General features: G+C 39.1%; 2 protein-coding genes across 14 annotated transcripts in view; one reads left to right on the top strand and one right to left on the bottom strand.

The window, feature by feature from the left end:
• SUPT20H (SPT20 homolog, SAGA complex component) overlaps nucleotides 1-15,011 on the top strand; it is a 37,372-nt gene extending 22,361 nt beyond the window's left edge. For 2 of the 13 annotated variants that reach the window (XM_040583714.1, XM_040583712.1), the window contains exons 16-24: nucleotides 321-438; nucleotides 3,225-3,330; nucleotides 3,559-3,717; nucleotides 5,455-5,767; nucleotides 6,787-6,941; nucleotides 9,297-9,352; nucleotides 11,779-11,808; nucleotides 12,896-13,001; nucleotides 14,491-15,011. In XM_040583714.1, the coding sequence (XP_040439648.1) occupies nucleotides 321-438; nucleotides 3,225-3,330; nucleotides 3,559-3,717; nucleotides 5,455-5,767; nucleotides 6,787-6,941; nucleotides 9,297-9,352; nucleotides 11,779-11,808; nucleotides 12,896-13,001; nucleotides 14,491-14,591 (1,144 nt within the window). In that variant the 3' untranslated portion in view covers nucleotides 14,592-15,011. The other 11 variants (XM_040583711.1, XM_040583710.1, XM_040583723.1 and 8 more) reach the window with 9 other exon arrangements.
• EXOSC8 (exosome component 8) lies at nucleotides 14,938-26,792 on the bottom strand. Its single transcript, XM_040583729.1, has 11 exons — nucleotides 26,707-26,792; nucleotides 24,663-24,699; nucleotides 23,478-23,541; nucleotides 21,614-21,687; nucleotides 21,021-21,066; nucleotides 19,878-19,983; nucleotides 19,745-19,790; nucleotides 19,396-19,492; nucleotides 18,227-18,347; nucleotides 15,556-15,662; nucleotides 14,938-15,152 (listed from the first exon to the last, which is right to left on the bottom strand). Exons 1-11 carry the CDS (start codon nucleotides 26,721-26,723, stop codon nucleotides 15,037-15,039), a joined length of 831 nt encoding a protein of 276 aa, XP_040439663.1. The 5' UTR covers nucleotides 26,724-26,792; the 3' UTR covers nucleotides 14,938-15,036.
• Nucleotides 26,793-26,823: the final 31 nt, after the last annotated feature.

Raw genomic sequence — 26,823 nt, 5'->3', positions numbered from 1 at the left:
TAAACTGTATTTTGCATTAGAAAAAAAAAAAGACAGTGATTGGAAGAAAAGTTAAAACGGAGTAAATCTAAGAAAAGAGCCCAGGAACATAAAGTAGAATGATATGTAGATATATAGGTATATTCTATATATTAGCATCTCTATTATAGATAATAAAATTATATAAATTTTATATAATGTACACTTTACATAATGTACACTTAGTCGTGTAATACCTATTTTATATATATGTAGCATATACAATTGTGTGTTTACATATAGGTATCTATTTTAAAAGTTCAAAGTTGTTGATCATCTTCTGTCCTCATTGTTTGTTTCAGAGTGGTGAACCAGTATCAGGAGTTAGTACAAAATGAAGCTAAATGTCCTGTGAAAATGTTTCATAATTCAGGTGGATCAGTCAATCTTAGTCATCTTTCGCCAGGGAAGGAAGTGGAAGTGAGTTTATCGAGCCATAGATTTCTTTTATTTGCACTTGATTATTGAATTAATAGAACAATTGTTGCTGTTCATGTTTAAAATAACCTAAAAATTTCATTCTGAATGAATTTGTAAATGCTTGATTGTCATAATCATTTACTGTGAATATATTGGGAAAATTAGAAAAAAGCATTTTTGTTTTCACTGTTAAAATACTGTGTCCTTTAGCCATGCCTTTTTTTTTTCAGTGCATGATATAGTTAGCTCCAAGGTTTTGTTGTAGCGTTTTTCCCTTTTGCCGATGAACCTTTTGCAGAGCAGTATAGTAAATGTAGCTATGTTGAGTTTTATTTAATAGGTCAGTAAACATAGAAAGCAGAGGTAGTACTGAACTTTTTTCCTTTACCTTTAGAAATTATTAAAGCTTTTTTCTCTTTACTTTGAGGAAAATTTTCAAAAAAAGCCCAACCCAACACCAAAATCTTTAAAATTCATATGTTTGCATGCACACATGCAGCAGAAATTCCTGCATTCCCAAATTATCATGCCTGTTGGCATAGCCTTGTGTTCTATTTGCTTCTGCCTTCCTTGGTCAGATTCAGTACTCTAGCAGTGAGCTGATTTTAGGCTCCAGCTAGTAAATGATTTTTCTATGATAGGACTATTTCCTTTGCTACATCTTTCCCTAAATACCTGCTTTTAAACTGCAACAATGTTGCTCTGCAAGAGGTAGTTAGTTCCTGGTGTCAGCCAGAAGAGCATGAAAAGGCAGAAAGGAATATGGATGTTTCGGTATGTGTGTGTATATGCATACAGACATATGCATGCGCGTATGTGTAAATATATCTATGTGTGTATGTATATTAAAATCATAGAATAACTTAGGATGGGAGGGTACTTCTGTAAGTCATCTTGTCTGGCTGTCCAAGACCCCAGCAAAAGCTGGACCAAGGTTACTCAGGTTACCGTATTTAATGATCTAACCCCCCTTTTGAATGGGGGTTAGATCATTAAATATTTATTTTGAGATTGGAGAAAGCAGATTTTAATGGTACAAGAGAAAATCCTCTGAATTTTCCTCAAAAGATTCTTTTTTATAAGAAAGCAATTAGAAACATGTAGAGGGAGTGTCTCTTATTACCAAGAATCAATGGAAGCTAAGCTTTCTAAAAAGGTTCATTCTGCACAATACTGAATGCTCGGATTTGTGAGCACATGCACATCTAATTTAGATTCCAGCACTGAAATATTCCATTCACTATACAGACAGCCTCATTTTCTAGATTTAACAGTTTGTGGACTCTGTGTGTGTTTAGACACAACTTTCATTTGTGGGATTACCTGCATTATAGGTTGAAAAATACATAGTCTGTGTTGCTTGGTGAAGAGCGGCTGGAAAGCTGCCCGATGGAAAAGGACCTGGGGGTGCTGGCTGACAGCCGGCTGGACATGAGCCAGCCGTGTGCCCAGGTGGCCAAGAAGGCCAATGGCATCCTGGCTTGTGTCAGGAACAGTGTGGCCAGCAGGAAAAGGGTGGTGATCATCCCCCTGTACTCAGCACTGGTGAGGCTGCACCTCGAATGCTGGTGTCAGTTTTGGGCCCCTCACCACAACAAAGACACTGAGGTGCTGGAGCGTGTCCAGGGAAGGGCAACGGAGCTGGCAAAGGGTCTGGAGCACAAGTCTGGTGAGGAGCAGCTGAGGGAACTGGGGCTGTTTAATCTGGAGAAAAGAAGTCTCAGGGCGGGGACCTTATTGTTCTCTACAGCTGCCTGGAAGGAGGGTGTGGGCAGATGAGGGTCGGTCTCTTCTCCCAGATATCTGCAACAGGAAAAGAGAAAATGGCCTCGAGTTGCGCCATGGGAAGTTTAGATTGGATATTAGGAAAAATTTCTTCATTGAAAAGGACTGTCAAGCATTGGAACAGGCTGTCTGGGGAGGTGGTGGACTCACCATCCCTGAAGGTGTTTAAAAATAAACACATAGATGCAGTGCTTAGGGACATGGTTTAGTGATGGACTTGGCAGTCTTGGGTTAATGGTTGGAATTCAGGCTCTCAAAGGTCTTTTCCAACCTAAATGATTCTGTAACAGTAAAAGTGTTTCACTGTTGAGTCTTTTGACCCTGTCAAGTATTGGAATTATGCATGTAGAGTCTGCTGTGAGTGACTCAGAAGTATGGAATTGATTAGCTAAGGTTAATTTATGTTCAAAAAACCTGATGAGTAGGTTATAAAGAACAAGCAAAACCAAAGCACCTTTCCTGTAAAAAGATTAGTGAAGTTCTGATCTCACTGAAGTCAATAGGAAAGTGTGTATTGATTTCTGCATATTCAGGGTTTTCTTGCATGTTTTTAAATTCCTACTCCCAGAATCAGGAAATCTGATCCTGTTTTCTAAATCCAATGGAAATGGCAAATATATACAGGTGGTAAATGAACAAAATGATGTGATTGTTCAAGTAGGACCAAATTGTCCTCTTATTTAAAGTGCATCTATCACTTGCATTTCTGAAAATTACTAAGAAGGAAGTCCGAACTGAAAAGTGAAACTCCTTAATTTTATTTTTTTTTTTTGCTGGGTTTATGTTTTACCAGCACTATTGAGCTGCTTCTTGATGGTAAGCATTTTATCTGAATAGAGTTGGTTATGAATTACGTTTTAAAAATAAATAATCTGAAATGTTTGAGGGGAATGTTGTCATGGTTTTGAGAAGTCTAATGCAAATTAATTGAATTTTCTGTCAAATATGTGAAAGCTCCCATTATTGCTTTGGTAGTGTTAATTTCTCTTTCCTCCTAGCAGCCAGAAAGTATATCAGGCTCTGTTCAGTCTTCAGTATTGGGGAAAGGTGTAAAACACCGACCTCCTCCCATCAAATTACCTTCAAGTTCAGGAAGTAGCTCTTCAGGTAATTGTTCGACTCTGGTGTCTCCTTTTTATGTGTTCTGCCTGTTGTAAAATGACATATCGCTTTAGTAAAGATTTAATAAGATACTGTTTTGGGGTTTTTTTTTTATCTGTGAAAAGAACATTTTTTTTATTTTTTATTATATTGTTCACAAAACAGTATCCAAACAAATATTCAGGTTAACATGTACTCACAGGAGAGTAATATATTTTAATTATGCTTTTTCAGGTAATATTTTTAGTCCACAACAGTCAAGTGGCCATCTAAAATCCCCAACTCCTCCTCCTCCTTCTAAGCCTCCTGGTCTTTCTCGGAAACAATCTATGGATCTTAATCAAGTTAGCATGCTCTCTCCAGCTGCCATGTCTCCTGCGAGCTCTTCACAAAGTGAGTCACGACCTAAATTCTCCATTAAATCTTAGGCTTTTGCATAAATCCTTCCTGAGATAAACTTCTTAACCTGTGGAATGATGAAACTTAAGTGTACAGTGTACCCTAAATTGTATAAGTTGTGCAGCTGTAGGCAGGTCTCTTGTTCACTGTATGTATTTTATGTTTATTGTAACTGTGTTCGTTTTTTCTGTATATATGTATGCACCCTCTGTGTATACGTTTTAATACATTTTATGCAATTAGTATGGTCTCATTTATGAAAGGCTGGTAGATGATGTGATGAGATAAAATTCCAAAGTGTAGATTTTTTTTCCTCTAGTGTAAAAACAGTATGTTAGATCAGTTTGCCTTTACATAATTTAAGCATCTGGTTTTTTAAATGTTATAGGAGCTGGTGCAGTTGTATCTCTATGTATGTATATAATCTGATCAGTTCCAAGGTGGTGATACAATAAACGATAAGATGATTTTTTAAAAACACTCCTACACTGTTTTACAAATCATTGCTGATTGCAAGTGTGGTGGTGATGGTGGTGACGATAGCACCATATTGTCAGGTGTTAAAATGCAAATTTCAATAAGAAGTGACATCCTAGTTCAAGTATTTTCGTTAACACTGACAGGATCATTGTAATCATAGCTATAGATCATAAACATTTTTTAAAATATGTATGCGTCTTGAGACATTTTGTGAACAGATTTGTACAAAGAGAAATGATAGCTGAAGCTTTTCAGGTTTTTTATGAATAATTGTATACTGCACATTCCAGTATCCTGCACAGTATTATAATATGCTTTTTGCATTAAATAATTTAAAATCTGGATAGCTCCAAAGGTGTAACTTTTTCTGCCTTCTTGTTTTGCACAAAGAAAAAAAGAAAACTTAGAGAAGTTTTCTTCTAACATTTTCTCTGGTTTTATGTTAGTGCTATGAATTGTGTAAATCTGATGCACACAGTTGTTATTTTAAGGCTCTGGTCACAACAGCTGGACATTCACATGTATTCCCTTTCTTTCTGCAGGACATGAAAGCTAAAAAACAAAAATCCACCTCAAGCTTTTTGGGGTTTTGTTTTTTATTGATAAACTGTGCTTACTGCATCCACAACAAATATAGCTATACATGCTACATCTAAGTAGAAGGAATTACACAGTAACTTTTAAAGATGCAGTATTATCCTCTGGTTCTTAAATATTTTAAAAAAATATTTTAGCTAAACTCACATTTGCCAAATTGTGATATCTGATGAAATTTAGATCAACCCCGTGATTATTGAAATAGTGTATGTTCTTTGTTGAATCTGTTGTTTTCCATGATATGTTTTTAACATGATGCTGTTGTGCAGGTAGTGCATATAGACTGTACATTTAACATTTTAGGACAAAGACATTGATTAGGATAAATGGTCACTAAGAAATGGTTTTATTTTAAGTATTTCCGAGTGGAGTTATGACTTAACGTATGATAAATTATGGAAGGACTTAGTGGAGGATACAAATTGGTATATGACTTAAGGAATTAAGCATGGAGAATGGGTTTTCTGTGTGATTATACTGCATCCTTAACAATGAGTGCGTGCTGCAACACTCGCGTCATGTAGAAATTAACACTTGCAGTCTAAAAACTGGAACAAATTTTCAGTGCTAAATAAGATTCCATTAACCTTATTATACAAAAAAGGACTGGCCTTTTGTAACAAACTAGCACTTTTTATTTTTCTCAATGAGCAGGGTCTGGAACTCCTAAACCATCTACTCCTACTCCAACCAACACCCCTTCATCGACCCCACACCCTTCTGATGCTCAGAGCTCAACTCCTATTACCCCTTCCGCCACCCCTACTCCCCAAGATTCAGGCTTCACCCCTCAGCCCACTTTGTTAACCCCGTTTGCTCAGCAGCAAATGTCTCTGAGCCAGGCACTGCCTGTAATGACCATTCCTCTTTCCACCATGGTAACATCCATTACTACAGGAACAACCTCCACCCAGGTCATGGCAAACCCTGCAGGACTTAACTTCATCAATGTAGTGGGCTCTGTGTGGTAAGTTTTTTTTCTTATGATGGTTTCTTAATTTGTCCTGGGTGGGTTGGTGGTTGGGGTAGTGGGGTGGGAGTGGTACAGGAATGTCCAGCATCCATTAGGATAGGTACTTTTCAGGATCTGCAGCACAAAAAGATCATTCACTTTGCAATTACAAAGTGAAGAGCCTCTAGAAACTCTTTGTATCTCTCAAATATAAGACACCTACTATCAGAATATTTAAAAAGTCTGTTAAGACAGACCTTCATTGCTTTTAGCTTTTTGGATGCATATAGTTTCCATAAGCCTTAACCTCAATTTAAGTGGTTTCTGAGGTTTTGTTCTGTAAGTGTGAAAGCTGTTTTTTTATTAAGAGAGGAGGTGGCATATCATGCAGACAGCTCAAAAATGGAAAGATTTTATATTAAGGTGCCTATGAATGAAAGGTTGTACCTAAAATACAAGAAAACAACAAATCTGTTTTCTAACTATTTAATCAAACATTGAGGTTAAACATCTTTGATCATTAAAACTCATTTTTTGATTTAAAAAATAAAATCAATGCTGCTGTTAAGAATAGTTTGTATGCTATAACATGAACTGCTTTTTAGACTAAATGAAATCCTGTGTCAGTGTAAGATGGTCAGTGTAAGACATATAGTTTGCTTCAATGCAAGTATTAGACACTTGAGTTGCTCATCCAAGGTGTTCAGCGGTTGATCACTGTTGATTAATTAGGGAGATCTTCTTTTATATAGTGCAAAAGGAAAACACAAACCTGTTCCTTAACTTTGTTATGATAGTACAACCATTTTGAAAACTGTTGATCTTTCAGTATTTCTAGAATAAAAGAACCACTTGTGTTTTCCATAGATTATACCAAAGAAAAAACCCTGTATATGCTGAGAATGAGGATTTACATATTTGTTATGCCCTAGGTATAACAATTTCTAAGTTGCCTTGATGCTTTATCCATAATTTAGTTACTCAGATTTACTTGTACCACTTGGGTTTGATGTGTTGTCTTTCCTCTTCTACAGTGGAGCACAGACACTGATGAGTGGTTCAAACCCTATGTTGGGATGCAACACTGGTGCCATAGCCCCTGCAGGTATAAATTTGAGTGGCATTTTACCATCAGGAGGTCTGGTACCAAGTGCGCTGCCTGCTGCAATGCAGTCTGCCTCTCAAGCAGGTTAGTGTGAATGAGTTGAAAAGCCACCCTTCAGATAGGGACAGTGTAAAAACGTACTGTGAGAACAATGGACAAAAGTGGCCACTGTGTGAATAAATTGTGTATTTGATGGCTGGAGCTCAGCAACAACGTATGTGTTTTTGCATTCAGAGTGTAGGCTATGTTTGAGATAATTTGAAATGTATTTTTGAGGCACTAGACTGGGGAAACATACTCTAAACCTAGATTGTTTGATATGCTCAGTAGGAAGTTTGAGAGAAACTCCAAATTCAAATGCAACTTTGATAATGATGACTGCCAGAAAAAAGGCATGACTGCACTTGGAAATAAGATTCACTTTTTAATTGTGTGGGGTGTTTTATTGTCAGCAGTACTACTTTAAGACAATCAATTAGTTCCTTATTGCCTTCAAGTATGAGTATATAAATCTGTATACATCAATATTAATTAAAGCAGGATTTAAATTCTTAGGGTTTTTTCTTTGTATGTTCAGAAAAAATAAACCCTAATGTATGATTATGACATCAGAATGATAGAAGAGACTTAAAGATTTCCATCCCTTACACTGAAACAGTCAAATCTGTCTAAACCATACTGAACCAATGTTTATCTATGCTGTCTTTAAATATGTTCATTAAAGAAGATTCCCATCTTTCTCAGTAGCTGTTTAGAGTAGTTAGTTATCAATAAAAAATGTTTCTTTCCAATTATAATGCATCTCCTTAATTGCAAATGAAATTATTTTTTTCTCCTGTTCCTTGCAGACATGAAAAATAGTCATTCACCCTTTCTCTTTACCTTCTAAGTATCAAACATGCTGTCATGTCCCACATTTGTCTTCTCTTTCTGATAGGTCGTATTTTTCAAACCTTTCATAATCCTGTCACTCTCTTCTAGACTGTCCAATTTGCTTACATCCTTCTTAAAATGTGATAACCAAAACTGGACACAAGCCTGAGCTTGGCTGATTTACCACTGTGGAGCACAGCAGAATAAATGCATCTCATCTCTTTCACAACATTCCTGTTAACATTTCCTCAAATGAGGTCTGCCTATTTTTTATCTGTATTTTTTGCAACAGCATTACGTTAACGTAAGAATGGCTTTACTGGTTTAGGCCAAAAATCCATCCAGTTTATATTCTGTCTCTGACAGTTGCCATTAGAGGATACCTAGGAGAGAGTTTAAGATGAGGCAAAAGTGTGAAGTGAAACATCCCTTGTATACAACTGTACCTCTTCTGGCAATCTACAGCTTTGAGACTTTCTCAGCTGAAGACTATCCACATGGATCTTGGTGCTTAATATCCTGTGTTAGACTTCTAGTCTGTGGATTTATCCTAACTGGTTTTTGAACCCATTTATATTTTTGGAATCTACGGCATCTTGTGACAGTGAGTTTATAAATGTAAACTGCGTGAAGAGGTTCTTTTGTGCGTTCTGTAGTTTGTGATACGAACAATTTGGATATGTTTGTGCCTTACTGTAACTTCTCGTGTCCTTTCTTGCTGTAGACACAAAACTAGTTACTCACAATTTTTGTACTTGTCCATTTGTCTTTTTTTTTTTTTTAATGTTACTGAATTTCGGACCCTGTCTTCAATTCAGTAGGATCACTTTTAATTCTAATTCTGTCTTTTCAAGCACTATCAACCTTTACCAGTTCGGTGTCACAGATTTTTACACGCTGTGCTGTCACCCACATAACAGATGGGAGTAGTGAGCTGAAATAGCCACTGTTTTACTGGAGTGTTTGTATCTGCTCTATACCCACCTCATAGCTCACTACTACACGTACATCTGTTTTTTAGCACAGCTCTGAGGAGTGCCATGTGGAATAATGCCAAAGAAAGCAGATGTGTCTTGCCACTTGCCAGAAGCCCTTGAGTGGGTGGGCAGTTGCTAAGATTTTGGATGGGGTTGTTTTCTGTTAACGATTGAGAAGCTGAGAGCCTGTTACTTCATTGAGCCCTTGGACATTTCTAGATTTACTGTACAAACAGTAAATTTTTTTAAAGCCAGAAGACGAATCACTGAAGAATAATTGCCATGATATTCTCCACGTTAACCTTTATGTAAATGCATTAACAAGTTATAGTTTACAGCGTACAGCGTTTAGTAGTGGTACAGATTTATTTCTATTTAGTTAACTCTCTTTAGCTTTGAATCTGGGTAACTATGAAATTACTAACATTATGGAAAATACAGCATTGTATTAAGTTTAAAATTTACACTTGCCAGTTTTCTGACTTCCAAATGTTTAGAAATAATCCCAGTGGAAAGGTGTATTAATTGCAGTACACAAATATAATTAAGTAAAGACTTCCTACTAATAAAAAGATGTTTTCTTTAACAGGCAGCCCCTTTGGTTTGAAAAATGCATCAAATCTTCGGCCCTTAAATCTTCTACAGGTAATTGATATACTTGGACGCAATAATAATGATAATTTTTATTTCTTTAGAGACATGTTAGTGCTGCTTACTGCGTTGCCCCCCACAGATCTTTGAAGCCATTTGATAAGACGAACCATTTACTGCAAATTTTAATTGTTTATTTAAAATGCTTAGAATAAGAGAAGAAGCTATATCCATAAAAATACCAGGTAGAAATGATATTCCTAGCTCACAACAAAGCAGCTAGTTCTCAGTAACAATCTGAAAATGCTGACATTTGAATTCAAAAGATGAATCCTAAAATACAGTCTTCTGTTTTCAGGATTTGCCTAGGCTTTTATTGCAAATCATTCTTTAAACTGAAGTTATGATTACTTTAAAAATACAAAACAGTACAGTAGAATCACTCAGAGGTTACACATGTAATGCCTAAAAGGTGAGCTCAACACGTACAGGTGGGTGCAGTAATAGCTTTAAAGAGCTTCCAGTAGTGGAGGTAGAATTTTGTGTAATGCAGGGAGTTTAGAAGGTCTGTAAATGTTTTCTTTCCACTAAGATACATACAAACAGGAGCAAAAATTGCTTATTATGTCAGTGTTTCATTTAGAAGCAGAACAGGGAGTGTTTGTGGAACTAGGTTGTGATCCTGGATCTTGAAGTCAGCTGTAAATTACAGGTGCAGAATTCCAGCTTCAGTGTTCCACAAATCTTGCACCTGGCTTCAAAAAGTTAACACCAGTAAAAGATCATCTGCAGCTTTGCTACTTCCTCTTCCCACTGCTGTACACACTCCAGAAACATGGAAAAGGACAGGCACAGGAGGCAGTTATGCCAGAGTAGAGCTCTACTATAAAATTAAATGGTTGTATTTCTGTGATTCCACATTGAAGTCCATCCTTTCAACCTACCTTGCCAGTTGTATAAGCCAAGAATAATTTGGCTGAAATCAATGCAGTTAAAGCTGGGGTAGGGGAGAGAAATCAAGACTGTTACACATTTTCTGCATCGGAGCTTGCAGCTTGTTGATTTGGAAGCATCTATTAAAATTCAGTGGAATATTCTGAAAGTGAAAATAATACACAGCGCTTTTGAAGACAGGCCTTTAAATTTCCAGTATCAGTACAGTCTCTATAATTTTAATTAGAAATATAAAAATGTGTGTTCCTGTGGAAATAACTTGCTGTAATTTAATGCAGGTTTGTTTTCTGAGGATAAGGCTTTTTCACAAATAGCAGTTGTAAACAGATCCATTTAAAAAGATTTTAAAAGCCTAAACCAAACCTCCACGGAGTACATCATTGTCATGTTCATCCTAGGACAGTGGGGAAGCCTAGCAGTTTGATTGAACTATGCCTTTTGGTTTTAATCTTCTACAGCTTCCAGGTGGTTCACTTATTTTTAACCCACAGCAGCAGCTGTCACAATTTGCTCCGCAGCAACAATCCCAGCAGCCTACAACCAGTAGTCCTCAGCAACAGGGAGAACAGGTGTGTGCTAACAGCCCTCAGTCTGGGGTGCATGGATGAAACAGTTTCTCCTCTTTACCCCATCTCCACAAGTAAATGAGCCTTTACCCAACAAATCTGAAGCAGCGGGGGAGGAAAGTCCTCCTCCGAAACCTTCTCAAACTGCAAAGACTGCAGCGGCTTTGTTGCCATGACTGGAGCTGGGTTATGCTCCCTTATTTACATCCTGTATAGAGGACCTGTAGCAAAACAACTGGCTAAGCGTTGTCTAACTGTGACGTGAAGAGAGCCAGCCCGCTGTAGGAGTAGTGTAAAATCAGCTTAGTGTTGTCCTCTTTATCGTAACTAGCAGACACATCAGGTGAAACGCCAAAAAAGTCAGGGTTACTACAGAGTGGCTAAAACTTACTCACACTGCTGTGAGCTGTTTTGTGGTCCTCATTGCTGTAGTTCAACAGAATCGCTCTCTTTGCACCAGACAAAGCAACAATTGGCTTTAAAGCTGTAATTTTAAGACACTGCTGCTTGTTAGTAGTGTTAAAGGCTTCAATCACTGAAGAAGTCTTGATAGATACCAATCTGCTTGTTCTCAACACATCAAATTTTGAGTGGTTGGTTCTACTGGTGCCTAAAAATCTGTACCAGCACTAATGCCACAGTTTGGGAAAACTAGCTGCTCTGCTTTTGTGTTCTTTGTCTTTTGTCTTCCCAGACGTGCAAGACTTCCGTTTACCAAATAGTCTCTACTGGATATTCAGTTTATCAAAATTTTGCTTGTGCTACTGTTGACTGTTCATAAACAAGGTGCCTCTTTCAAGTGTTTTTATGGTGTATAGTCTCCTGTGTCTTAGGCCTTGTTCTGGAATGTGGGACAGTTTAATGGGAAACTCAGATTTGTTCACAGAGTCCAAATGTCAGTTACTCCTTGAATTACTAAAAAAAAAAAATAATCATGCAAGTTCATATTTTATTTTCTAGACATTGAACGTCAAGGGCATTTACAAAAAGGTTAGTCCTTTTTTTTGGCAGAAAGTTCTTCTGGAGGAAATCAGTCTCTCTGCATTGGCTTACTTGCCCTAAGGAACTTCTCTCTTACCACGCATTATAGAGTAAGACTAGGGTCAGTAGCTAAATGAGCTATTATTGAATACTAGATTCCTTCGTTTTCACGAAGGACAAGAACGTATATGTTCACGGTGCTGCAGTCAAAATGCTTTGTGGAAAAAGACCAACAATGTTCTGTGCTGCCAACAGAATATATACGTTCTCGTCTCATACTTGGGTTTTTTTCCCAAATGGTGGTTCTGTGACTTTGTAAGTCTTTCTTAGTCATCTTCATGTGCAATCTTTTGGTCGAGTTTACCTAGATCTTAGTGGCATTGTTTCATGTGGTTATTCTAAAGAAGCATTGCGACTCTTGGAAGTGCACCAGCTCAAGTGCTTTTTATTTTTCCCCTGATCGGTAAGCCATGCAGTTTGCTTGAATTACATATGTAATACTTTATTTCCCCACCTTATGAATCAATGCACAATTTTAAGTTCAGTACCCTTTGAATTCAGGAGGCAGTAGATAAGACTCCACCAGTTCCATTTGAGTGATCACTGTGAGAGCTACTCTGTTCTGAAAATAAAATTCTAAAAGCAGAGTTTTATTTTTTATGAAATTAACACAATATGAAGATGTGAATGTAAGTTTCAGATTTCTCACATTTCGATTATGGCCTTTGCACGTGGATGGTTTCAGGTATCGCCTAAAGACTTCAGGGTTGGGAGTGGGACAGGAAATTGTTTGAAGATTACAACCATAAACTGTAGTCTCTGCTGACTGCAGAGAGGTTGACAACTACATGGGACTTCTGCTTGGTCTAGGGCATGATACCATTTCTGCCAAAAACAGCTGTTTTGGGGCATTCAACATCTGTTTGTTCTACTTCTAATACTGACTGCGTTATAGCCTGTATCTACATGCACCAGAAGATGTAGAATTAAATGTTTTTAAATGGCACTTCAGAAGTTTTCCTTCACACTGGCTTTATTTACTTTTTTATTGATACCAAAGTTTGGTAATAAGGATCAAGCTTTTCATTTTTGCTAGGGGTCTGACCAAGGTCCATCCAATCAAGATCAGGCATTATCTGCCCAACAAGCTGCTGTAATTAACCTGACTGGAGTAGGGAATTTTATGCAACCTCAAGCCACAGGTATGTGCTTGCTGAGCCTCCTTTTGTACTTAACTGTGTATGTTGATAAACTCACACCGAAATGAAGTTTGGTCTTAAATCTCTCTTGTGTTAAAGCAATTTACTATTTATTATCATCACGTGAATTACACAAGAAATACTGAACTTTCAAAGCATGCGCTTTTCTGCTTTGGCAGTTAAGTGTAGTAAATTGATACCACACAAAAATAAGTCACACTGGATACAAAAAGAAAATACAGGGAACTTCCATGCCAGACTTCATTGAAGAATGTTCCTTTAACTGTGTATTTAACATCCAGTACGAGAAACCTCTTTGTGTCTTCACAAGCACTTCATAATCTAATTGCCTTCTAACAGAGTATGTATATTGTGTGTACTTTATTCTGCACTGTTTCCAATTTGACTCTGAAACTAATTCTCTTGAATCCCCCTTTTCTGTTCCACTCTGTTCCTATGTCTTCCTTCCCTGACAAACTCCACCTGACCTCTCTGACCTGCTTGCTTTCCCCTTCTCCTTTCTTAGTGTTGTCTCAGCTTGGCTCTGCCGTGAACAGACCTGGGCAAAGCCTTCCTCAGCAGAGACTCCAGCTCTCTTCTGCCTTACAACAGCAACAACAACAAGCCTTGCAGCAGCAGCAGCAACAGATACAAGTAATCCAGCAACTTCACTCTGACTGTTTACAAAAAAAAAAAATATTTAAAAATACAATTCTCAGCTCCAAAACCAAAAACTGCCCCTTTGACTTCTTTTTTAAAACTGATTTTATGGTCTTAAAAAATGAAAAAAGAAATATGAATTTGGCAAACTGTATCATGAAAGATTTTACAACTGTGGTTCTCTTAGCTTGGAGCACTGAATTTATTTTTAATTTAAGCCATCCACCTCCCTGATTTGCTAACATTCAAGGAGTGCTTGTGGCACGTATCTAAATAAGCTCTGCCAGGTGCCAATAGATTTCAAAATAGTGTTAATGTATGTGAGCACCTGTAAGTTCAAATGTAGCACTGCTACAGTCAGTACATGGAAGCAACAGTTCTGGCAAAGCATTCCTTTAGCATTCCATCATTCAGATGCTTTTTTCAACTTCATTTTTTTTTTAGCAGTCTCCTTTTTGTGATACAGACAGAAAATACATGCAGCGCATACACTGAGAAGGTATTACATTCAATATGTACCACGTAACCCAAACATTCACTGAAGTTGCTGAGTTACTGCAGTTACTGCAATGGAGAGAAAGGGCAAAGAAACAATGCTGTCCCAACTACCTGTGTAAAATGTTAGATATGCCCTCAGCAGGCTTCTGTGCCACTGGTGCTGCTTGACTGTACTCATTGTCCCCAGTACATTGTGTATTCCTTTCGTCAACCTGGTGCTTCCTCATTTTTTTCCTTTTTTTTCCCCCCACCTTTCTCTCATTCTTCCTGACATGAAACATAGCTTTGTAGTCAACACTAACAAGCTTTTTCTCCCCCTTCTCCTTCATGGCAGCAGTTGCGATTCTTGCAGCATCAAATGGCTATGGCAGCAGCAGCAGCACAAGCAGCTCACCTGCATCATCAACAGCATTCAGGCAGCCACTCAAAAAGTAAAAGAGGCACACCAGCCCCTCCAAAATCCTGAGACTTGCTCCCCCCCCCCAATAACAATTTGATTCAGAGGGGATTTTTTTTTTCCAAATTAAAAAAGAGAGTTTAAAATCAAATCAGTGTTTTATATTACTGGTGGGGAAAATGAACTTTTGATGTTACACTGAACTGGTTTTGGAAGCCAACCCTACAGAACTTAGATTTCATCTATAAAGCAGCTAGGGTCTGGCTTAAGTCACGTAGTTTTTTAACAGAATGTTTTATCTTGTATTTTTTACCACTCAACAGCATTGTACATAGTATAAGGGTGCAAAACATTTTAGAAAAAATGAACTTTGAACTTTGTAAATGTAGTATTGGTATTTGTTTATTTAGTATAAAAGGTTTGTGAACACAGTAACAAATACAGTTTTTACAAATCCATTTTTGAAAAGATCTCTCCTTTTGTTCACTTGGGCTTTATACTTTTTATTACTTTGTCTATCAGCTTCTTTACTTCTTTGTGTCTTGTAATTGCTCTAGTGATGCAGTCCTGAAGCTTGTCTCCTGTAAGAGGACTTCCACCTAAAAATTAAACAGACCAATTTGATTTTCTACGTACACTTCAGTTATGTATCTCTAAATCTGTTTTCCAAAGGAAAGTAATACAGTAATTCTCATGACCAACAACTTTCACCTGGGGAACATGCATGTGCTCTAGTTTCAGGCAAGGAAAACCAAAACAAACTAGAGGTGTCACAGGAGATTCGCTGTCATGTACTGTATGTAAGTAAAGCTGTGACTTCTTTTTGTACTTCAGGCGCACCATCTTTTTAAAAGCTAATTTCAAGCGCAAGTCATCTAATCCTCAAGCAGACAGTCTTATCGTAAAGCATCCACATTTTACTAAGAAAAGGTGGTACATAATCTTTTCCTGACCTAGATGTTATCATCTGCATAGGTTCTTGTGTAATAAACATGGAACTACCTGGTTTATGGACAGAACATAGCCTGCCTTCTTCATCAGTTACAACAGTTACTGTTCCGCTTGCTAAGTCTTCTTCTTCAGCAGTTGGATCAACAATGAGTAATGTGCTTGTAAAAGAAAAACATGTACAGATGTGTTAGTATACATTGTTCCATTAACATTATTGCAAAATACATATTAACTTTTACTGTAGTCTTACAAAGTACTTGTAGGTGGATTTAGTGCCCAGGCTTATCTGTTTTCTTATCAAAAGGCACGGATTTTAAAAAAGAAAAAACAAAAAAATTGAGGAAATTCTACATATTCAAGTGCATACATCTGTTAAAATTACAGCTCTATGCCCAAGTCCTGTGGATTTGTGACAGCCACATATTGCAGGAAAATGCCATTAAACTGCTATTTGCAGTATGTGGTCATTTATTTCAGTTATGCAAAGATAATGGCATTGTTTTTAGGTGTAGACAATGCTAATCTCTACCAGACCTTAAGGCAAAACTCATTTCCAATGGTAAAATCACCAAAGTAGTTCTCAGTTTCTTTTCAGAGAACCCTTAACACCGCTCAGAATTGTTCAAAGGTGGATTTACTAGGTTCCTTAAGGCAGCCAAAATAATCTGTCATACATCACATGGTGCACATCATTAAAAGAGATTGAATATTGTTGGTTCTGAACCATTTAATAAGTTAAAAATAGAGCAAGCCAATGGAAAGGGAAGAAAAGGGATCTGAACTATAAGCCAACTTTGTACAACAAAAAAACCTCAAACTTAAAAAAAAGCCAAACAACCACCATTCACCCTGAAGTTTCTTTAAAAAATAATAAATAACACTCCTAGTACAGACAGTTGGTCGACAGGAAAGACATTAGCTGAAGTTTTCCTGAAGCCTCAGTTTATGCTGGTAAACTAATATTTAGTAGTATTGATGCACTCAGACTATTTAGCTGGTGTACACCTATGCTAAGTGATGTGTATGACAAGTTGTGGCAGAGGGGAGGCAGCAGCAAGGCTATAGAGCCAATTACACAAACAGATGGAAGGGCAAGAGTATTTCAATTTGAACTCATATGCAATGCATAATTAAAGGTTTTCTGGGTAATTTAAAGCTTCACCAGTAGTTTCAGATTGCCATTTAATAACAAATAGCATAATGAAAACTTAACCCCTTAGCTACACTACTCAAAAATATTGCTATATTCTACCCACATGCACTGTGGGGTGTCACCCTCTGCATGACACAGGGGCCAGGCACACAGCATGGTGGATGGATCAGACTTAGCATTTCTGTGGAGGCTGAGCCCACAGGAGCCAGCCACGCAGCTGTGCAGTGCTCTGCACCAGCGTTCATCGCCCATGGCCACACTACCCAGCAACCCAGAAGTTGTATTTATTCAAGCAGGCTTTTTAAGCAGAAAAAAAAGTGTCTCTGGAAGCCTGAGTATGTAAAGCATATTATTTAGAGGGCTGTGTCAACAGATGTAGAAAACTAGTAAACCAGAATTAAAAAAAACAAAACCCAAACCACATAACACCCAGGCACACCATCCCTCAATATTTAGTTTTAGGAGCTAAAGGGAGACTTCAGTAACTTTTTTGATGCAACAGTTGGTTTCAGTGAAGGGAGCAAAGCTCATCAGGCTGTCACTGAAAGCTTTCTTCCAAATGCAACCTTTTTTGTCTACAGGTAAGTATGTGACTTGCGTGCAAATAGTATCCTACTAACAACTGTCTGCCTATATGATGTCCAAGCTCTCACTTTCAGTCTACATCACAAGAACTTGTATTTAAGCAATTAACAGAAGCACTCTAAAGTACTGGTAACTTTCTGCTTTGATTCATTTTGGTAATCACTTAGCATTTGAGTTCAGTGCCCCCCCCCTCCATCTCATGTTTGAATGAAAGGACCCACTAATGATGTCTGCGAATACAGATTCATGTGCCACAAACCCCTGACATTTCTAAATATACTCAAATCTTAGCTTAATAGCAATGTGCGTATCATCTTCTCATTTTCTACTTTTCAAATGGATACCACCATAAATAACTGCATTTCTTATGGACAGCAGCAGAACACATAATTAACATACTTGGACTAACAGAGAGCCAGTACACAATTTCAGGTGAGAAGTCAAGGTACCAGATGTGATCATTTTGAATCTTATTATCAGATTCTTTACCTACATGAACAATGACTTAAGAGTGCTGGTCATACTTTATCTTGGGTGATCGTGTTTCCAGTCATCCAGAGGTTCTGTTGTTCTACCTGGACCATTACTTCTTACTTCCTCTGTTGACTAAACCCTTAGTATAAGCTGTTCAAAAACTACCATCTTTTATATGCAATTTACGTAGGTAGGCTGCTGAAACATTAATTGCATTGGTAACACGCTTTTATCTCAAAGATACTGCAAAAACATAAGCCAGTACTTTCCCGTACTTTCAAGTGTATCTTAGGTTGGGAACCACTTCTGCTTTAAGGCACAGGAAGAAGCTGCAGACTTCGTTTTGTTCTGCATACTCATTCACATTGCAGAACTACAGGTCACTTCAACAAGAGGCTATGGATTTACAATGAAGTGAAACAGTGCTGCCTTATACCGTATGCTCTTCATGCACTCTCACTTTTTACATACACAGTGGTTTTCTGAAGTACAAAACAGTTACAAACTTACTCATCGAATATAGCGAATGATGTGGCAACCGGATGCTTTCTGATGACCAAAGGATTCTTCTGTTTTAAATTAACTTCTGATAAACCAGTTTCTTCATTGATTGTAACTGATGGCAACTGTACTGAAGAGGTGAAAACGATGACAATGGTATCATATTAAACATTGCTAATTTTAGTAGGCCTAGAGATACCCAAGACTACTGAAATATTTAAGCTGTTCTTTTAAGCCACTGAAAATCAATCAATACAATTTTGGTTACATTACTGGTGTTCTACACAAAAAAACCTCTTCAATCTGAGGAAAGTATTTAGCTTAGAGCTATCCATTCAAGGAACTATTTAGTTTTTCTCCTAAAGACAACATTCTTCCTAACAGAAGTAATTGTGTGCCATTTTGTAATCAGAAAATGCAATACTTTATAATCATATTCAACAAAAAGTATTTTTTTCCTGCCAAAAGCCTACTGGACATATAAAAACCAATAATATAGTCTAATCTCATGAATTTTGTGTATTTGTAGAAACAGTACCATGTGATTTTCAGATAACTCTTGCTTTGACAGCCCATACAGTGTTGGAGATGGGGAAATCATGAGCAAAGTAGATAAAGGAATTCAAAGGCAAGCAAACCACAGTTAGAAAAGGAGGCCTTGCTATAAGCTTCCCTTTATACTGCCTCATGTGCATCCATAATCAATCCATGTGTTACACGCATGAAAACAGTGTTTTCAAACTATAACACATTAAGCCAGGAATATTCTGTTGTGACAGAATATTTGTGTAAGCAAAGCCCTAATGACTGCTTCTGCCTACAGAACATACATTAGCAAGGCAAGACCCTGATCTAGACATTAAAGTTGTTTATGGCCACTGCTGAAAGATTCAGATCTCTGACACAGAAGAACACGTGGCAGAATAGCTATTGGTCTTGTAAGAGAGCAGTAACAGGCATACAAAAAGATCCTGCTCCCCCAGGTGTTACACATCTATGCCATCCGTACCATCATTTCCACTTTGTATCTGCAGTTCAGTAATTTAGCATTTAAATGACAGGAAACAAGCAGTCTTAAGGAACTGTGAACCAGTTACATTAGTTTTGAATTATCATGAATAGGTATTTCTTCAAGCAACATTAATCAGAGTATGTCTCTTGCTCTAGAGAAGACTTACCATTTTTTAATGCTGCTAATAAAGCAAAGGCACTGGCATCCAAAATGTTTCCATCGTAGTCCAGACATATGATATCACAGTATAACACCCAAGCAAGCTATCAAAAAAGGTTTGCACACGTGAGATATTACAGCAGCTAAGTGAATGGTGCAATACCTAAGAAAACGCAGGCCACAGGAACAAAGACACTTATTTCTATCATACGACTTTTACACTTCAGATGTAAACCAAACTATGAAGACTAAAAAGCAAAACCAACAGAACAACCTATAGCCCCAAATACCTTCTTTAACGTCTCAACACCGTGATCTTGTTAGCATGTCCCTCTTCATTTTGAGATACAACTTACCTTGCCGTTTGCAATACATAGATCTTCTTTCGCTATTATCTGTGAACTAAAATAAAATGAGAGAGTAAACCAGGAACCACAAAACCATCTTGCAGAGCTGTTCGTGTTTTAAATGCACTAAAATGGTTCTTACTTTTCGATCACATCTGCAATGAACTGGCTTGCTGCTTGAGCCTCTTCACCAGGTGGTCCAGAGCGAAACTTCGTTGAACAGAGGGATGGCAATTCTACATTTGGAACTAGGTAGCAAGAATCATTAGTCATAAACTAAAGAAAGCAGGCAATGGAACATCAAGAATAGAAATAAGACAATACACACTCTTAATACCATTTTATGTACTTCAAATGAAAGGCAAGACCAAGAATTTTTCTATCAATCTTTCCTACTCCCCTCAAAAATAAAATTATGTGTGAGTTTGTATTAAAGAACTCTTAGTACTCTACTCGGAAACCACATATTCCATGGAGCAGCACACACTCCTAACTACCATTTTCTATTTGTAACCCTGCTATGAATGTCATGACCTCACACAAACTCTTCTTTAAGCATTATGCATTCTTAAGATCAAGAAACAAAAACATTTTCATCCCACTGCCTAACTTCACTGGTATGCTATCTGCTTTTCATCAACCATTAAAACCTGATGCTTTAGACTTGAAGCAAAAACATGCATAAACATTTGTGAGAAAAACCCAGGCATAACCAAGTTCACAAAGCCCAACATACTTTGGAGATGCCTTATAAAAAGGGGATTTAGTCTAAGCCCTCAGTTCCACGGAACTGTTTTATTTCAAAAGAAGCTCCAAACAGGAGTGAGGATGTACCCCTGAGACTTCTACAGTGCTCCAAGAAATAAACATTGTTTATTTCAGTGTTTTTAAGAGTTAGATTTTTTGCATACTGCAACTTCAAGACAAAAGTTAACGTGCCTTTGCACAACCTTGCATGCCACAATCTTTTACAGATTAATTACCTTCCCCCTGCAGATGAACAACTTCCCCCTGCTGCAGGTTTGTTTTCAGCCTGGCCTGAAATCAGCAATAAGAAGATAGCTTTACATGGGAAACTCCCAAGCAGAGCTGGGGGAATTCTGAAATTTCTGAAGTACCACTGCCTATATGTCCATTTGGAAACTGATTTTAAGGAAAGTAATACAATTATACCTAAATTCATTCCTTTCAGAAGTCTTCACAACACACTCAATCTGTCCCATCATTACAGCTTTTTAACTGAAGCAACACAAGATCTGAGTAAGATCCACACTGGAAAACTTACCAATATATCCCTTATTAGCAGAATCTACTGCAGGTGCAGCAAGTTCCTGGAGGGGAAAAAAAAAGGACAAAAATAAAGAGCTGAATTTTGTACAAAAAGGTTTTCCAGCTTTTCTATATACAAATGGTCATATTCTTGCCCGTTATCCTTCCAACAAGATTTATAAGAGCCATTTTTCATCAGTCCTGGTCTGTATTTCTCCTATGGGAAAACCCAACACAGGGATGTGGAGTGATTTGTCTCAGTTCACGTCAGGCCAACACAGCACTTAATAGTCCAGCCAACTAATTACCAATGCACTTACTGATCAATATTCAGTAACTCTTCAACTATATAGCTTTTATCTGGAAATAATAGGCTTTATTTTTGTAACTATTTTTCCCCATACACAAAACATATCACAAAAATACATGTTCTAAGATTATACAGGTAGGATTAGACAATTAATATATTAACTTTGCCATCTGAAAGTAAGTCAGGTGAAAGACTGTAATTGTGTCTGACTTACATATTATTGTAATTGCAGGAGATTCATTCTAAACATGAATGCACAAGTTTAACTAACAGCTAAATTAAATGAAAACCAACCATACCGCTTTAACTCCACAAACCACCGTAGTATTTCCTAACTTCACCAGAGCAGAACCATCCGCAGTTGTAATTGAACCTGAAGAAAGAAAGTGCTGTTCAATAAAATCTACTTTTTCACTCAAAGGGCCTTAATTAACATCCACCTTCATAAAGTGTTTACTTTCCACCATTTTATACTAAACACAGGCTAAGCAAAGTCTTGATGAATCCAGGGTGGGAACAGAATCTCTGTATTGAACAATCACACAGAACGGTTGAGGCTGGAAGGGACCGCTGGAGGTCATTGGTCCAATCCCCAGCTCAAGCAGGGCCACCTAGAGCCAACTGCCCAGGACCATGTTCAGACAATAGGATGGAGACTCTACAGCCTCTCTGGGTAACCCGTGCCAGTGCTCAGTCACACCCACAGTAAAGAAGTGTTTCCTGATGTTCAGAGGGAGCCTCCTATGTTTAAGTTTCTGCTTACTGTCTCATGTCCTGTCAATGGCCTCCACCAAATAGAACCCGGCTCTGTCTTCTTTGTACCCTCCCTTGAAGTATTCATACACAATTGGCAAGAACCCCCTCAGCCTTCTCTTTTCAAGGCTAAACAGTCCCAGCTTTCTCAGCCTCTCTTCACGTGAGAGATGTTTTGGTCCCTTCATCATCTTTATGGCCCTTCGCTGGACTCTCTCCTGCATGTCCATGTCTCTCTTGTACTGGGAAGCCCACAGCTGGACAGAGCACTCCAGGTGTGGCCTCACCAGTGTTGAATAAAGGAGAAGGATCACTTCCCTCAACCTGCTGGCAATATGCAGCCCAGGATAACACTGACCACCTTCGCGAAGGAGAGCACATTGCTGGCTCATGTTCAGTCCTACACCCATCACAATTCCCTGGCCCTTTTCTGCCAAGCTGCTTTCCAGCTGGGTGGCCCCCAGCACATATTGGTGCCTGGGGTTGTTCCTGCCCTGGTGCAGGACTTTTTATTTCTCTTTGTTGAACTTGATGAGGTTCCTGTTGGCCCATTTTTCCAGCCTGCTGAGGTCGCTCCGGATGGCAGCATTGACCCCCTGGCACATCAGCCACTGATCCCAGTTTGGCATCATCTGCAAACTTGCTGTGGGCACATTTTGTCCCATCATCCAGATCATTAATGAAGATGCTGAACAAGACTGGATGCAGTAATTGATCTCCAGTGTACTTTTTTACAACAGAAATCATAGATGGTTACTGTAAGCCCACCTTCTGCCTAACTTACAGCAAGACCTAAATGAAGGCCGTGTTTTACAATGGAAGAGACCTGCAGTGTCAAGTCTGAGCAATAATCTGCAACTATTCCATGCTGGTATGCTAACCTGTGTTTTACTTTTAGAAATTATCAGGTGTAAGAAAGGCAGGTAAAGTGCTGATGCTCCCTGCAGAAAGGGTATCTTGCCTCTGCTTGAGACAGTTGCCCATCAAGCTTAGAACAAAGCAGAAGCCAGGAGTCACCGCCTATTTCAAGATGCTAGGGCATGAATTTTGTACTGGTTAGTGTATGCCTAGACACTGCCTTCAGCATCTACAACATACACTGCTGATCTTAGAAAGAGAGAAGCTTCCACAGCCACCCAAACTGTGCTGTGCATCACCAGCCCAGGAGCAGATTCAAATAATTACACTGCACACACCAGCCCAAGGGCACGACTGGATAACAGTGCTCAAATATATTACTGTACCATGAGTTCTCTTTTATGCCTGTTAAAACTATAAATAAAAACCTTCCTCTTTCTTGTTTCAAAACACAAGAACCAAGAAAACTGATTAACAAGTCATTAAGGTCATTATTAAAATCTGAGATGAGTAATACCTCCCCCATTATTATTATTCCAAATAAGCACTTGCCTATGTTGACAGTAGTTGCCCGGAATTCACCTAACTCCCTTCCATCAGGTCGACAGTTCTCTTTCTAAAGAAAAATTACAAATTTCAAATCAGAAAACTTATTTGACTAAATAATACACCAATATTTATGCTATAGGAATTCACATGAAATAGTATTCTCCTTTTAAGCAGAAATATGCAGCTACAAAAATGCTAGAGAAAACACAGTTATATTCTAGACATTTTTTTCATCAACTGATGTTAGCTTGCAGTTGTATGCCTGCAAAAAACCCTGTTTAATTTATTATAATTTATTTAGAAATTAAATATAACAATAGATTGACTGTCTCAAGAGTAAGAACTATAGGCTAGATTCAGAATATCATCCAAGAATGAATATTCACTGTTACCTTGGAATGAGTTTCTACCTACCTGCACTGTCTACATTTTTTAGGCAATTCCTGACCCCCATCCCCACCTAGTGGAGCTCTTAAAATTAACAGTAGAGTGAACTAAAGGGTAAAAAAAAAACAACAACCCAAACATCAATACAAAATCCAGCCCCCCAGAAACACCCCAACAGTCAAATACCATCAGTCAGAAACTGAACAACATCTGAACCTTAAGTTAGAAATTGCACCAATTCACCATCACGCTAGATCTGAATTACTAATCACAATTTCAACCTTCTCAAAAGCAAAGACTTTTCGTCCAATTATGAGAACCAAAACTGAATGCAAACATACAAACCCCATTTCTGAGTCAATACTATCTCAGTAATGGATAGACCAATTTAATATACAAAAAAAATCAGTGGTTTTCCTTCACAGTTATGGTGAGCATGTTTAGCAGCAATATTCTCTATTATTTATTTTTAGTAGCATCTGAAAGGCTGGTCTGACATAATTTTGTAATAAACACAAAGCTGCATCACCATCTTGGTCAAATTTAACTCCCATCCCTTTCAAGGCCAACAGAAGCATTTACCCATCGAGTTGAACAGGGACACAACCTGCTACAGCATCAATTCACTGACAGATGGAAAAAACATGTTCTGAAGCAAATGACCATTTTTCCCCCAGCTCAGTAAGTTTTTCTTTTTCCCTTATAGTTTCAGGTTTCCATACAGATGAATTAGAAAAGCAGAAGCAAGCAAGAAAAAACTGATTACAAGTAATTTACACGTGCATATCATGCTTTACTCACCAAAAATCTTCTGTAATATTCCAATGGTTCCACCATTCTAAAACAGACAGAAAAGAGAAGTTCACATGCAAGCTCCCAAGTAGGTAAGAGAGCAGAAAAGATAAGCAAGCACTGACCTACAAGAACAAATAATTTGAGAATCAAGATGACTGGCAAAGCTGCTTAGCAACACAATTACAGAAAGATGAGGAAACTATGCTGATCTAAGACGTTTTCCAGCATTCACTTCCAAAACACTTCATCCTTACAAGGAACCTACCTGCACATACACCTACAGAAAAACTATTACCTTCACCTCAATGATATTGACTATTGGTGTCAATTCCAAAGGAGTGTTTATTGAGACAAAAGTGTAAAATGTTTTTGAAGAAATGCATAAAGGGTAATTTTATTACAGTGCCTGAAATATCTCTTCGTTCAGGGGTTGCATTCAGATGTATAAAATGGTTTAAAACCCTTTCACAGTTGTGAAATATTAGTTTTTCTTAGAATCTTTAAGAAAATACAAAATTAAGAAATATACTTCATGCAGTGCTTCAGTTGAGATTAATGTTAATTATTAATTATATAATATTAACAGCATTTGTGTATTAGTATTTTAAACAGAGAATGTGAAAGTAAGAAAAACCTTGTAACAGAGTTGTTAATGTTTGAACAAAGCCTTCTCAGTTTTGTTAAAATAAACATGGGAGGGGGAGGCAGGTGCAGGGGGGGAAGGGTAACTGGAGAAGGCAAGTTTTTTCAAATGCAAACTAATATATAGAGGCATCAGAACTCATGTTAGCAAGCATGAATTAACCTCCGTTGGTTCCCCATATATCGTCCTACTGGTTTTTAACCCCAACACATGGCCTGTTCACTTCCAATTCATCTAACAGCATTTGCTAAACCTTGTTCCACACATTTCAGCCATAAATCTGGAAGCAAGGACACTGGCACAGGCTGCCCAGAGAAGCTGTGGATGCCCCATCCCTGGCAGTGCTCAAGGCCAGGCTGGATGGGGCTTTGAGCAACCTGGTCTAGTGGAAGGTGTCCCTGCCTATGGCAGGGGGCTTGGAACGTGATGATCTTTGAAGGTCCCTTCCAACCCAAACCATTCTACGATTCTAAAAGGAGCAGCTACAAATGGGAAGCCATTGAATGCTGGTTTAAGCTAATGCTTTACTAAACATGTTCTGCCTGTACCTCTTCTCTTCAATACAAAAGGCTGCCCTCATCCACTCCCAATGCCCCAGGAAGCACGGGGCAGCCCAGGCTGGCAGGGCCTCTGGGGAGTGTTGGGTCCAACCCCTCACCCAAACTAGGTCCACAGAGCAGCTGTATCGCCCAGGGTCTTGCCCAAGCACGCTGACTGTCCCCAAGGGTGGCGATACCACAGCCTCCCTGGTTAACCACCCTTCACGGCGACCTCCACCCCAACAATTCAAACAGGTATCTATTCAGAATCACGTTTCAACCTGTATCTACCTTCTCCACACCCCACCCTATTAAGCAGCTCAAGGCCCTACTGCTCTCTCTGCTTTGCCATGCTTTTAAAGGCTGAACGAACCGGGCTCGCTCTGCCCCTCCGCGCACACCGCAGGGCTCCCCCAGCCGCCTCCGCGCCCCCACACGCTTTCCCGCAGCGGGACCCCCAGAGCGGAGCCGCCGCGGGGAGCACCCACCCGCGACGCAAAGCCGCCAGGGCGCTGCCGCGGCCGGTAACGGGGGGGGGGGGGGGGGCTACCGCCGTCAGCGCCTACTGCAAACGGGCCGGCTGCGGCTCTGCCGTGCCGAGCAGGAAACGGCACCGCAAAGGAAACGGGCACGGCTGAGGAGAACGCGCCGCGGCCCGCTCCCCGCCAGGCGCACGCTGCCGGGGCCGGCGCAGGGCCGCGGCGGTAACGGGGTAAAGGCCCCACCGACCCCCCGCGGCACCGGGGCAGCGCTGCCTCGGCCCTAAGGAGCGGGCAGCGGGCGCCCGCCCGCCACAGGGGACAGGGACAGGCGGGACGCACCAGCGCTGCGCAAGCGGGAGGCAATGGCGGCCAGGCCCGTCACTTACTTGAAAGCCGTCGCCATGGCGGCGCCGCGGCCCTCCCGGATGTGCTGCCCCTCGTGACCCGGCCGGCCGGAAGCCTTGGCGGGCGGCAGCGGCTGCTGCGGCGGTGGCGATAGGGCG

The sequence above is a fragment of the Falco naumanni genome, chromosome 2, assembly GCF_017639655.2.
Source record: "Falco naumanni isolate bFalNau1 chromosome 2, bFalNau1.pat, whole genome shotgun sequence".
Taxonomy (NCBI): domain Eukaryota; kingdom Metazoa; phylum Chordata; class Aves; order Falconiformes; family Falconidae; genus Falco; species Falco naumanni.
The sequence above is the reverse complement of the archived record's forward strand: the minus strand, read 5'-3'. Positions and strand labels throughout refer to the sequence as shown.

Coding starts and splice junctions, on each gene's coding strand:
- EXOSC8 (XM_040583729.1), bottom strand. Junction 21,688..23,477: donor GGCAACTACTGTCAACATAG/GCAAGTGCTTAT, acceptor TTCTTTCTTCAG/GTTCAATTACAACTGCGGAT. Junction 21,067..21,613: donor TGGTTTGTGGAGTTAAAGCG/GTATGGTTGGTT, acceptor TTTCCCCTCCAG/GAACTTGCTGCACCTGCAGT.